The 14,915-nt window shown below is 35.6% G+C and overlaps 1 protein-coding gene across 11 annotated transcripts in view; it reads left to right on the forward strand.

The window, feature by feature from the left end:
- The window catches only part of DPYD (dihydropyrimidine dehydrogenase), a 333,346-nt gene that overhangs the window by 144,309 nt on the left and 174,122 nt on the right, over positions 1-14,915 (forward strand). For all 11 annotated transcript variants that reach the window (XM_021404735.1, XM_021404734.1, XM_021404738.1 and 8 more), the window contains one exon: positions 12,168-12,275. In XM_021404735.1, the coding sequence (XP_021260410.1) occupies positions 12,168-12,275 (108 nt within the window). The remainder of the gene's footprint in view (positions 1-12,167; positions 12,276-14,915) is intronic.

Genomic DNA, 14,915 nt, shown 5'->3' on the forward strand with positions numbered 1-14,915 from the left:
CAGGGGGTACCAATAGTTGGCTGATATTTCTCAGGCAATCTACTTGCATAAGAGAATGTCACGTTAACAAGATATTTACATAAAACCCCTTGCTACAGCTGCTTTTAAAAGGAAAGGCAGATAAATATGTGCTTAATGATAAGGACATGTGAAGTGGGTAAGTGACCTGAGAGAGAAAGCTCATTGACCTTCCAGCATGCTACAAGAATGTCATATTTGTTGCAGCGTACTCCATACTGATACGCAGCATGTGACAATCTGAGAAGATAATGTCTCTGACAATGCACACTTAGTATTCACCTTCAATTATAAAACTGCGTGCTGTTTTTCTTAATTGATAGTGAACACTAGGGCATAATCATGTTAAAAGTATATTTTCAGAATGTTTCTTTAAAAAAAAAAATGAGTAAGAAAGTCTTCTCAAATGTTTTGATAGATGATTCATTGCACTTGAACTGCTGTCAAGGAGCCACTGTAGCCAAGCCTATAAATATGCAGTTTTGAGAACTCTGGAAACGTATTCTGGTGGTGTGACAGATTCCAAAAGCACTTTTTCTACTGCAGAAGCTAACATTGCTTTCTTTCTGTTATACATTCAGATACAGTTGTCTAATTTGACTAATTGACTGGCAAATTTTCCTCCTTTTAAACAAAATTAGTTTGGAGGAGAGAGAACAAATATCATCAGAAACCTGAATTGCTCTTTCTTTCCATAATAATTGTTTATTTTTAACAGAGCGGAACTAGGCTTTATAACTTCTATGGAGGGAGGCTGTTTAATTTTCTATATATGACATTTTCCAGAAGAGATGAGTATTGGCAGTTTATTTATAAATCTTTAACCAAAATGATCATAATGTAATCACTGACCTGCACCTTAGCCACAGTGGCAGTAATGGATACAGCTACAAAATAACTGTTGCCTGATGATATTATAACAAGGAGAGCTTTCTTTGAGACGGTTCATGTGTGTTTTCTGTTTTGTGCTGTCTTGTGAAGAGTTGAAATAGACTGAGGCTAATGAGAATGAATGATAACCTAGGTGTGTTCTTTCCTTGAGCTGCTGGTTGTATTAAATCCACTGCTCCTGTGCAGACCTGCAAATCTATAACATCCTTTTCAGATGAATTCGGAAACAAGGGGTTGCATTCTTTTATTCGTGGTCCAGAGATTAAAATTGATCACACAAGACACAAGGGAGCAGATTGTAGTATCACAGCTCAATGTGTTTAACTGGGATAGTGCATGGCTTCTGTTCTACTTAACTGTGCGTGTACAGGTTACAAATATTATTGATTGCAAGGGTCAGCAGAGGCTGGAGGGAGGTTATGTTGCTTGATGCTATTTGGTAATTTTTAAGGGATAAGAGATATGAACCCTCATAGCAGCTGGGACAGGTACAGTTTAAATCTGACAAATGGAGATTTATGTTTGTGTGAGGTGGCAAAGACCTTCAGGTAGAAATAATAAATGGAAATCTGATAGGTTGTTTTATCATAGGTCAAATAATGTGCCGTAGAAGAAGAGGAAAAAAAGATTTAATTATTACCTATTCATCAGAATGCACTGATGATAGGTTTTCAGTTGTAGATCTGTACTGCGGAAAAATGATTAGTGTTTGGAAGTCTTTTTATGAGGCATCATTTTAAAATATATGTAGAGATGGTTTACCTGAAGTGATGCAAAATACAGCGTGGGTGGAATGATATGAGATTAATTACTGAATAAGCTTTATAGCATCTTTTTGTTCCTTTATGTGGACAAAACCACTGTATTAATATTCTGAGATGTAAGATGATATAACATGTTAAAAAGAACTAGGAAGCAATATTTGTTTCCCATATTGAATTTTCAGATAGAGTACTATATTATTCAGTAGCATTGGTAAGACATTGCTGTTTTACACTGAAGGCTAATTGAATTAAAAATTAAAAGTTTGAATGAATCTTTACTACATTTTAAAAATAGGAATAACCCCAAAGTCGTATATTTTGCAACTAATATTTATTATGCGAGATTTTCTGTTCAGATAAGTAGAATTTTTCCAATATTTCATATAGATAAAGTTATGATATAGGGTGCAGATATGTCACTCATGTAGCCTATTGTTTTCACATAGAAATGATGTTATGGAAGTAGCATGCAACAGCAGTAATAGTGGTGAGTTTAAGAGAAATAGCCATGGTTAGAAGTCTTCAGTGATTCTCAGCTATTCTGCTTTTTTCAGCTTCAGGAAACAACATTATAAAAATCAGTCTTTATATTGGTAACTCTTTAACACCAATTGGCTATTATATTACTGTTGTAGAGGACAAGATTTTAACTAGCACAGATTGTCTCAGTAAACCTCACTGCAACTTCCTCACTGTACAGTGCAAGAGATGGGACTGAAGGTGTTACTCCAGATTATTAATAAATTAATTATTCCTCATATTTCCAGAGGAAATATGTAACTATATGTCTATAATGGTTTTTCTACTGTTTCTTTGCAGAGATACCAACTATTTTTTTGGCTTTTACTGTGTGAATATTTTCTTGAGATTTATTCTCATTTCCATACATTGTTTCTATCAGTTTGGCTTTCCAAGATATTTTTTTCCAATTTGTTCTTAAAGTCAAAACTTAACGCAAAGAATACATTTGATTTTCTCTTTGTGAATTCTTATTGGATATGATTATTCCAATGTGTCCAATTCCAGCATGACTGCCTATAAAACTGGACACATCTTGGAGGAAATATGTAATTTCTATTACCAACAGCTATTGTAATATTTTCTGCTTTCTTTACTTTTTAGAACTCTGCTGCTCCTATATCCTCTTTCTTTTCCATCCATTTTATTTTGCTTTCACTTGTACATATACAGATTTTCTATACTGTGCCAAAACACCCCTATTGTGACACATGGTTTCTGAGATATTAGGGTGTTGGGTTTTGTTTTTTTTTTTATCCTTCCAGTTTACTTTTATATCCTTGCAAGTTTACCCCAAAGAGGCAAGCTTCTTGCTTTTGTGGCCAGTTTTCTTCAGCAACATTCACTGAGCAAGAGGAACCTTTGGGGCTATCTTTCCTTCTAGAGTGGTGCAGCGTATCACACTGACAAATAATATCTGGCTGGTGTCTGGAGGAAACACAGCCCCCTGTGTCTTTCCTTTGGCATGTTAGTGCTAGGAACATGCTTGTAGAAGGAAGAGAGAAAGGAACTGACAACATTAACATGTCAAATCTTAAACTTCAGCATCCCTGCTATGCCAGTTCAAGGATGCTCCTGAATAATGACAGCTTGTGCCAGTGGTGTGAAATGGCCGAATTCCAGGCAGGACTAAAAATCAAATTCAGTTGTATTGTAAGCTGGTTGGAAAGATCTCTTTTCCTGGGTGGAAAGGCACATTCTTATGTGAGAGATGGATTTGACTGAGACTACTAAATGCATTTTAGCTAGTGACCTTTTCAGATTTGTAGCCAGTATAATAGATGTTACCAAGATGACATAAGAAAGGTTTGCAGCAATATTCTACTTTCTTTTTATAGCAGATGTTTCTTCAGTTACTTTGTGCTACAATTATAGAACTCTTACGTTCTGCAAATCAAGATTCATAGCAAACTGTTTCAGTGCTTTAAGATCTGCAATAAACAATACAAGGCAGAATAGAACCAGAGGGAAGGTAAGCGGACTTCTGCATTCGTCCATCTCTATGATGAGGTTTACTTCATAGCAATCTTCACATTTCAGCAAATCCTTTCATCAGAACTATCATTTAACTTGGTAGCATCCTCAGCATAACTATTACTTCAAATATGAGCGACATTAAATATTACTTTCCAGTCTGAGAAGAAATGCTATGTAGGTCACTCTGAAAGTAATGCCTCCTATTTATTCCTCTGGAAACTGCAACAGATACAAAGAGCACAATAACACTATTTAATAGAGCAAATTCTCAGCTGCAAAACACTATTTTTCAGCATATTCACCACAATTAACTGCATTTTCACATAAGAGCCTGCATGCCACACTCATGGAAATCTGCACCACAAGAGGTGACTCACTGCACCTGTTGCTGCTGCTGAAACACACCACCCACCCACCTCACTGTGCTCACATCCACTCTTTCATCTCCATAAATGTTTAGCAAGTGTTAGTGAATGTCAGTGGGTGCCACTTTTTCCTCATGGAGGAATTCAGTGACATACCTTTGCTTCATACACGCTTCCACTTCAGCACCATTCTGTCAGATTGCCCTTCTACTGCCAACTGTCACACAGCAACAAAATGTAATGGAATACTGGTAGGAAGATTCGACCTCTACTGCCATACCACCAACATCCACTTCTAACATTGTGGGCCAACATAATAAAACAAGAAGCATTACTCTTGGAGCAGCCCTAATACAATTATCTTCTGTTAATTTAGAAACCTGAATATTTTTGTCCAATTTACTGTTAATTTTCTAGAGTCTAAAAATTGTGTTTTAAAAACATTTGATTATACTCAATGCTTCAGTTCTGAGTTGTGCATTTAAAAAGAATCCTTTGGAGGATAATTTCACAGGTCAAACTGAGAGTTGAAAATCTCTGTGGTGCTTAACTGTATATAGAGATATTTACAATTACAAAATTGCCATATTCTTTCTTCAGATCTTTGTTAAATCATCCTGAGACACTGATGACTTTCCCTAAAAAATTACCTTAGCCACACTTCTGTATTACCCCAATAATATTCCAAGTGCAGATCCCATGAGTTACCCTTGATAAAACTAAGAAAAGCAATTCAGACTTAGACATAGGCTATGGAGGGTTAGACTAAAGCCTCATGAACATCTGAACTGATGAACATAAAACCAAACTAAGGGTGGAGTTTATATATAATGGAGGCTAAATTGTTGTGATTCACTTTTGAACATTTCTAAGATGTTAGTTGTCAAGTCAGTCTGATCATGGCATCACTACATGCTGTGAGTACAGACCATAAGTTTGCAGTATTTTATGATCGAAGCTCATAAACACAAAACTAATCCTAATTTCCATTGCTCATGTGGATTAGTTCTAAACTCCATCTGCTCTTCTTGTATACGGTTTCTGATGCCTAGCTACATCTTGTGAAATTTTGGCTACATCTGAACAGGGACAGGACAACTGGGTTCATACATAAATTAGATTATAAAAATAGGTTTGGTTCTTGCTGGACTGTCTACTCCAGTCCTGTTTTTTTTTTCCAGTACCACTTGCAAGACCTCAGATATTACTGTAATCCAGGAATATAGTAAGATACGAGACATACAGACAGCATTACTTACAGGTTCAGCTATTTATTCAGGCATTTCTAGAAAATATTGTGGTGTGAACAATGCTGTTCAACTTACAGTGCATTGCAACAATTGTATAGGGCTCTTGCTAATAAATGTGAAGGATCTTTTTTTCCACATTTACTCATTCTAATATGAAGGTAAGAAAATGCTATCTCAAGTGTCCTGTAGTTCTTTTGCTTTTCTGTCCTCACGTTTCTTTTCTATGAATGAGGCCTTTAGAAATCATTGGTGATTTACTCTTCCAGACCTTGCAAGAGAACCTATTCCAAAGCAAAGAAATCATTAATAATAATAATAAGAAAAAAAAACAGTAAAAAGGAGAAGTTATATTACAAAATAAATCTACCAGGCTTACAAGGAAAACAAATTTGAAAGAGCCACCTGCTGTGGAGATGAGGCAGTAATCTCAGCAGCAGGAAATAAACGGAGTGAAAAAGAAAATACAAAAGCATAGACATTAAAAAAGTAATTAAAACACTTATCTCCATCAACATACATAGCAAACAAAAAACCCCAACCACCTAGGAAACATATTCTATTGAATCTCACAACAGGAAGTAACAAAGCTGCCACCAAAAAGAAAAAGCACCAAACCTCCACCAAAATGAGAGAGATATCATTTAAAAATATAGGCCTTGAATATATTTACTAATGTGTTAATCACTAATGGACTGACCTTGAGAGAAGCAAGCTGAGCACCTGCAGAGCATTTGCAAATGTATTGGGCATTTAGTCTTTCAGAACCAAACCTTTAAAATGTAAAGAAAGCAGCTCTTTAGATACCAATGGCTTTCTGTTCCATTTCTGATTAACAGTATAGTGTGAATTGTTATGGTGCGCTTGATATAATCAGGCATGTGGCGCAGCTCAGGTACCACATTTGTACATGTGTTTCGGTGGAGTTCACATATCTAAATTATTGTTTAATATTGATCCGTGGACAGTAATTTTATCCATATTGATGTGAATGAATATGGCGCATAAACACATGGTGATGAATACAACCAGGTTCTGTCACATCAAGGGAAAACAACAAATTAGACAGTTACAAGAATCTACTGTTTCAATGTTATCTTTCAAGAAACTACTTTAATGTACTTAAAATTCATGGTCCAATTTATACAATTCATGAATTGTGAGATGTAGAATAAAACTGCCTTATATATGTAGATTCTGATCTCCATGTCCCCAGAATACAAGCCAGACTTTTTGAAAAACAGAACATTGAGAAATTCTGAAGGATGCTTATGTGCTTGGAATTTACTCTGGGTTCTTTTCTGCTGTGCCCCTTTGTAGTCCCTCTGACTATATGGGATCTGTGGCTACAAGTCTCTGGACAGATGAGAAGTGATATCAGAAGCGTTACACCTAAAATATTTTTATATGGAAACTCAAGGAGCAAATTGAAACATGTATATAGGTAAAAGAGCAGGGAGATGGGACAAAATGTGTACCAAAGGCTTTACTGTTAATTCAAAAGTTCTCTTTCGGAAGAGAAACGGTGGATTTAGAAACTTACTTTCAGAGAGTGATTGTTAGATCTTTATCTGCTTTAGAGTGTTGTTAAGAAAATAACAATATGTTATTATGATATGAATGAATAAATTATCAGACCATGTCAATTCCTCTCTAATATTTGTATCAGTCTCTACACTGGACTTCATGGTTCCATTTCCCAGGGCACATGAGTGGGCAGAACTTCTTGCTCCTATTCCTCAGTCTGCTGAAGGTGAGCTATTGCTAGTGCTGAAACTGTGATGCCTCATTCCTTGCGTTCAAGTATCTTATGCTGATTAGCAGTCTGGGTCTCAGTTTGCCTAGGCTTGGCCTCTCAGATACTGTTTCGGCAGACTTGTATTGCCATCAGAGCAGATACGAAATGAATCATGTTTCTTCTGATCGCATCCACTTTCTGATAAGATTCATACATTTTTCTCCTCTAGCTCAGATTCTGACAGCTCAAGACTTTCCACCTAGTTCTAGGATCTCCAGTGCCCCTCTTCTTCAGCAGATCCCTTCTGTAGTGAAGAGAAATCTTTATTTATTTTGTGTCTGGCAGAGTTTTTCCTGCAAATGTGTATTTAAAATTGTATTTAATTCAGAAACATCTCTATTTTCATAGATATGGCAAAAGGTTCAAAGACTTCCTTAATCCTATAATTTTTTTATCTAATGTTCCATGTTTGTTTGACATGGAAACGCTGAAAAAGAAGTTACACAAACTGGTGAAAGGAGTTTGATGTTGGTTTTGGTTTGCTAGTTTAAAAAGGAAGAAAAAAAGGATGTGCATACATCCAATTTTCTTTGCTTTCTTTTGAAATAAATTTGGATGAATTTCTAAATGTAATGTCATTTTGAAACAGTTGAAAGATTCATTTTAAAAATGTTGAAATTGAGCATCTTTGCTTTTTAAAAAAAAACCAGTTTTTAGCATATTCCAAACAAATTGCCTTAGCCAAAATGAATTTACATTTTTGCCTAAAACATGGGGTTGGTAAAAACAATTCAACCAGCTCTCTGCTTGAAAGCTCTCTACCCTCAAGACAGTAACAGCTAAGAAGACAATGAGTGGGAATATTTCTTGACAGAGCCCAGCTCCTCATTTGTTTACCTATTTCAGCTTAAATTATTCCAGAATGTTGTATTAAAACAACTAAAAACAAAGGAAAAAACCCATCGGTGAGTAGTGTGGGGAAAAAAAGAAAACTTCACAATGCTGCAGTAACTTTACTCCCTATAGGCTTCTGTATATTTACACTTCAACTTCAGCTCCATTTTTTTTTGTCTGGAGATTTGTTTTCAGTCAGCTGCCAATGAAAACTACACTTGACCCTTTCTAAGGATCAGGACTTATTTTGTATGTCAGTTATTAAGACTGGCTGAGAAGTTCATATGAAACTGCAAATCCGCCCAAACATGTCAGATTTAAGTAATTCAAACAATGATTTCAGGTTCAGAAGGCATTCCTCTTTCTGGGGAGAGAGGATTTAATCGTAATAGGAAAGAGATACATGCTGTGCCTCTACTCCAACTTCAGTTTTCCTTTCCAGGCCAGGCTAATAGTTACACTTACAGCAGCAATACATATTTCCTTTTCAGACTTTGCTGACTGATGTGTTGACATGCCTTGATTTATTTGGTGCAGCAACCAAGTAGACTGGGTGCATTGCTCTGCATGCCAATCCATTACATTGTGTATGCATCACTCTTCAAGATTGCCTTGTATATCTAGCAGATTGACTCTAATAATTTCTGATTCATATTTCATCTGGACTAGGGGATTGTAAAAGGATCTAAACTGTCTCTCTTCAAATGGAGATGATGAACTTGACACCTCCAGTTAAGAAAATTAACATGCATCTGTATTCTGAGAACAAAGAGTAAAATGATAAGAAGCAGATATTGTTTCTTCTAATATTTACCTTCATGTTTATATGCGTGTATATAAAAAGGATTTTAAAAGTGGGTGATTAAAGCCTGTGTTTTACAATGCCACTATTATTACTTTAGAAATTATATAATAGGTCAGACTTGAGAGAGAGGCTAAGAGTTAAGGTACAACCCACTACAGAAGGGATTGTGGTAATCCAAGGAAGGAAAGGAGGGAGGTTTTCATGCTAAGAGTGATGTTTTCTTGGGAGATATCTGGAGCATTTGGAGACAGAAGGCAGGACATGGAATGCCAGAGGTCAGGAGTGGAGTTCAGATGTTTTCTACACCATATCTGAACCACACTGGGAGTATCTAGATTAGCTTTTGAAAAGCTGAACAAGATCTGCCATGTGAGCTGTTATTTTCACAGTGTTTCTTCTTTCTTAGCACAAGCCATTTTCCTGTAGCCTGTGTGTGGTTTGGGTATCAGCTGCTTCAGAAGCTTGTCTCCTGGAATCATCAGGTAAAGGGACTGAGGCTGCAGGAGCTCTAGGGCTCTGGCTGCCGTAGGCAGGGAACTGGGCAGGAACCTGCTGCTTCTGTACATTTGCAGAGTCCATTGAGCAGCGCCAGCAGTGGAATTGTAATTCCAGGCTGCCTCCTCTTGATCGCCCCTCAGAAGAGTTGTTTTCACTCTCAGTGAGGGAAATTATTATCACTAGATTTTGGTATAGGTTATCTACCGACAGTAGATCTAGAACAGCAAAAGATCATTTTAGGACAAGAAATACCATGTAATAAATAAACACTTTTAGGTGGCTTGCAGGTGGATTTGGAAAGTAGAGAAATTACTAACGTTGGTTTTAGCCTAAAACCTAGGGGAAAGACCTCATGTTTTTTGCAAGCATTTCTTCTTGGGTGCCTCCTGGCTATCTTGTATCAGTGCATGAATTCCCTTTTGCTAAAGTTTTTCTCTGATTCTTCTTCAAAGAGTATTTATCTTTGTTTGTTGTTTTGACCTAAATTATGTCTTTCATAGATGACTGTTGTTTTGTTGGTTTTTTTTTTTTTAATTTTATTTCATCTCTAAAACTGTTCGTACAAAACTGTATTTCTCCTCTGCAGCTCTTTTTTTCATCAAACCCTCTCTCTCCTGAGAGGCCGTTGGCTATTTATCAGTATTTGAACCTTCTGTAAAGCACACTTCCATAAGGTGGCTGTTTATTATGAAATGACGTCTCTCTAAAGTGAATCCTATCTGTTTCTGATCTCCTTCTCTCTGTCTGTCTGACTCTTAGATATCCTATTGGCTTTAAGAAGTACTTAACCTATTTTAACAGAACTAAATGCTATCACTATAAAGGCAAACACTAAATAGTAATGTAAGATACATCAGAATCCAGTACAACTTGCAGTGGAACTGTGCCAGGTGTTTGTAGGAAGAAGAGGAAAATCCCCAACATTTCCTTTAAATACAGAAATTGAAAATTGATTTTCATGTAATTACAATCAAAATGAATATAGTAAAATAAATAGCAGAAAATGCCATGGATACTGTCTGAGCTTTGTTTTTTGTTTTGTTGGTTGGTTGTATTAGACAGACTAAACGTTGTTTGATCCAGAACATTCATAATATAAATCCATCTATTTCAGTGGCATTGAACTCATGATAAACTGGAACCCTGAACAATGTAACTTTCTCTTAATTCTGTTTTTTCTTCAACCTGTGGGAGCTGAACTACTGATGTTGTTAGAAATGGAATCATGTTTATTAGGGGATGATAAAAATTTCAAAAAATAAGTGGAAAGATATTTGAGATTTTCTCCTTGTTTTCAAAAGATAGAATGGAAATTACCTTTAATTCACCCTGCACCTCCCAGTAGTGACAAAAGTGTTTTCCTGAAAGCAAAGTGAGCCTACTGTGCTGGTCTACGTTTATGTCAATTGCAGTAGGCGCACTACTCTGTCCTTTCTCTGTAGTAGGCGCAGAGAGCTTTTGCCAAGGTATACCTGTCATAGATACTTCAGCAATATGTACAATTTTTATGCATTTTTAAAGATAATTTCTTTAATGGCTTTTACATATTATACTTTCAATAGCATGAAGTATTTCTGTCAGCTTCTTAAAATATCCATTATTCATTCTTCATTAGCTGATATTCCATTCTACATAAGAAGTACAGCATTCAGAGTTCTTGAAGTTCAGTAAATGCTTGTATTTTTCAACCTTTTTTTCTCAGTATCCAGCAGAGCAGGACTGTTTAGAAAGCAATTGATCCATAGTTTTATTTATTAGTAGACATGAAGAAAGTGCTCAAAACCATGAGATATTTGAAATGCAAAAAAATCAGCATTTTTTTGTTTGCTTTTTGGTTTGTAAGCCTTTTGAATTCAGAGAGGTCAAATTTCATTTTCTTCACAAAAACTGCTGAAGCCCATGTTTGGGAATGGAGGAAAGCACGTTACTTTGCATAATCCAATTCTGCCTACTGTTTCTAAGGACTCCTTGGTTACTCTGTGTTTTCTAAGAAAGAAATATTGATATTTACTCCACTTTAGTATGTAATTATTGATTGGTGTACTTTCATGGGAATATGATTTTTTCAGATTTAAATATGAAAGTCAAAGCCATGCTGAAAATACCCTGATTTATTCAATTTGCAAGAAAAAAGGTTTAAACTTCTATACTGGCTGGACTGTTTTCTGTGTTGTCCAAGTGTATAAACAGCAGCACAAAGACTGTCTTTAGCAATTGGAAGATACTTCTTGCTATTTTTTTTTTTAACCAAAAGGAATTTGTTTCTTTCAGTGGTTGTGAAGAATATCACTGTCCGTATCCTACTGCTTTTGGATAAATTTGTGCTATTAATAACTACAAATAAACATCACCTAACAAGGACTTGAGGGTTTTGAGAAAACAGTCAACCACAATAAAAAATGATGACATACAATTAGTCAAAGACAAGAAATACGAACAGCATCACCACTCATGCCCCACTACTAATAAATTAAGCTGTTCACTATTGCCTCATCTGCGTTACCTGGAAACTAGCTGTGTTGAAAAATACCTCAAAACAAAGGGAACAAAACTGATTCCCAGCAGTATGAGTTGTGCATGCAAGTAAAGCTATGTAGGAAATCTTATAAGAGTCATCCTTTTCCCAGTATCTTCTCTGCTTCTGCACCCAGTATATTTTGTTTTCTCAAACCCAATTCTTAGCATTTATTTTGGTATGAATTAATCTGAGTGCACAGGTTATTCAACAACCCTGTTTTCATATGCCAGTGCTATTAACAGATCACCCATTCTGTATGCTACTGACAACAAAGGTGATGCTGCAGTCATTTGTGATGTTTTTTTGAACATCTGAGGTTTTGTAGGACTACTTGTATTGTGTTTACTTTTGAGAGTGTTCATGTACTGTGAAATATATGTTTGTTATTGAAATTTCCCTAGTAGCTCTGATCTACCCTAAAATATCTGTTTCAGGTTTACCAGAACCAAATAGAGACAGTATATTCCAAGGGCTGCGAATGGATCAAGGATTTTACACATCAAAAGACTTCCTACCTTTGGTAGCCGTGGCAAGTAAACCAGGTGTGTGATACTGTGCTTCTGTTGCAAACATATTCAGTAAGTCATTAGCAGCTCTTGAGGTATCAAAATGCACAGCTGATTATACAGCATCACATCCAGGCACACAGCACCTTCCAGTGAAAGGTTCTGGGCCAAGGTTTTCTCCTGGTGAGCTGCAACCTCAGGAGCATGTGGTAACTAAAGTCAGTTCCAGAGACTGCAAAGCAAACAGTCATATGTAAAAATCTATGAATCTGGAAATGTATTAAATACAATAAGTTGTATTTTTTATATTTAATTATATTCAAATTAAGTATATTCAAATTAATTATATTCAAAAGATATCATAAGCTTCTCATTTGTATATATTGATATAAATAACACACAGTAAATTTAAGATGGCCTTGAAATGATCTGATATTAAAGTGCTGCTGTCCCACATAAACAGCTGCTTTGTATGTTGTTGATAATTTGTTTTACTTGTAGCACCATTATTCCAAGTCAGTCATGTGCTGAATGTTCACATTTAAAGGGTCACTAGTTCCCTACCCAACAAAACTCAGGACAACAGTAGTGTGATAGGAGTTAGAGAGGGATATTTGTCCATAGGCATCAAATGCAGCCTTGTTTTATGCTTTTACATATTTGTTTTGAGTGCAGAAATGGCTGCATTATCTACCCAGGGAGTATAGATGCTTTCAGTGGCTCCCAAATTGATGTCATAAGCCCTGGAAGGATGGATGACATGGGACTTGTGATTTATATGCCATGTTCACTCACGGTCTAGATTCCCTGGTGTGCTGATAAAAATAAAAGAAATTTCACATGGAGTTTTCTGGATATATATATATGTACTTAGTGTAGTATGTGGTTTTATACGTATGACCACATATTTAACCAGACGTATACCACTTTCATCTGCAAACCATTTTTAGTTGAACCATTTCAAAACTTCTTTTAGCACCAAATAGAGTTGCCTGCTTATATAGTAGACTTTAGTAATGAGTTAAAGAATATGCCTCCTGCAGCAAATTATTCTGCATATAGAAGTAAAGTTTATTACTCCATTTTATGCAAAATATTTAGGAAGGGAAATTCTGCACCCCATCTGTCCTACCTCTCTGCTGTTTTGATCAAATGGTTTTTTCTTTATATTTTCTTAAGTTCAGTGAGCTCAAATGAGTTGGGAGAAAAGGTTGTTTTGTTTTGCGTTTTAAGAAAGATGTTTAAAAATGAAACAGGTTGAGAATATACACTCCAATACATTTTTTTTATTAACAAAAGCAAAACAAGTCATTCAAAAAATTCCTCCTCATAATAATTTGACTAACAATGCTTCATAGACTTGTATATATATATATATACACACACATTCTTGCTCCCTAAAGAATGAAATTTTTAAATGTAATGCATGCATTGTATATTCTGCTTCAGTTTTACTATGACATTTCTCTAAATGATAGACTTTAAAACAGACATTGCTCTGCATGCTTATTATACTTTCCTCCAAAGGGATTCCCCTGGTAAATACGTACTCATTTAACTTGGGAGTGGCCTTGTTACCATTGGCTCATATTTCAAATTCTTGTTTCACTGCACCCTTCCAGCATTCTGAAAATACTCAGAAAACTGAGACATGGGCTGTTGGAGAAATCAAGAACAAAGTGCATAAACGTAACTGAGCTAGGTCTGCCATGGCATTTTGAGCTGCCATTCCTCTGCTGCACTTGCTCTTTTTCTGTTGTTCAAAGTGCAGTTTTTCTGGAGGGTTAAGTTCATTAAAAATAAATCTGAGAAAAAAATTTAGAGAGAATTTTAGGATAAGAAACTTATTAAGTAAATGGTAAATGCAATTCCGTATACATGGGGGAAAATGATAGCATTTGCCATATATCAAGCATTTTACAAGTGGAGAGAGGATATATTTCCAATCCATTTCTATGTTTAAACTATTGTTTTATTGAATAATTTGTGTGTTTCTGTACAACTGAGAAAGTTGGAAATTTGCTCATACTGTAGCAGGATATTCAAGTCACAGTGCTATGATTATATGGTTAGCTTAGTGCCTCCTGGCTGAAATTATCACAGGCTGGTTGAGAATGTATTATATTGTTTATGGCATTATCTTTAAATTGCAATAATTTCCCTAATATAGTTCTATTTAAACTGATGGCAAAGTGCAATCCAATGCAAAGAACACACAGGGTTAATTCTTACTTTAATATTTCTTATAGAAGTGGATCCTAAAATACAAGCTATAGGTAACAAATACACAATGTCAGCATTCTCTGCATGTAACTTCATGCAAACGCTGTGTGAAAACCACTGTAGATCAACCATTTTTCCCACTGCAAAATGTAGGAATTAGTATAATAATAATATTCTTCCTGCATGATGTTCAGCTGTCATAGGGAACAGTTTCTGAAAACCATGTCATCCAGAATAATCCAGAATAATCAGAATAATCCAGCATAAATGCCTTACAGAAAACTGTGAGTAAGGGACTAACTTTGAGAAGCTATCATACAAATCTATCAACAACTGGAAAATTTAAAAAAAAAAAAAAAAAGCAAGTGTTATTCGTTATAATCCGTTATGAGTTGGTTTTTTTTAGCTATCACGATATTGAATCTGATAAAAGAGAAACTTAATTTTTGAATA

Source organism: Numida meleagris, chromosome 7 (genome assembly GCF_002078875.1).
Source record: "Numida meleagris isolate 19003 breed g44 Domestic line chromosome 7, NumMel1.0, whole genome shotgun sequence".
In the NCBI taxonomy this organism is placed as follows: Eukaryota; Metazoa; Chordata; class Aves; order Galliformes; family Numididae; genus Numida; species Numida meleagris.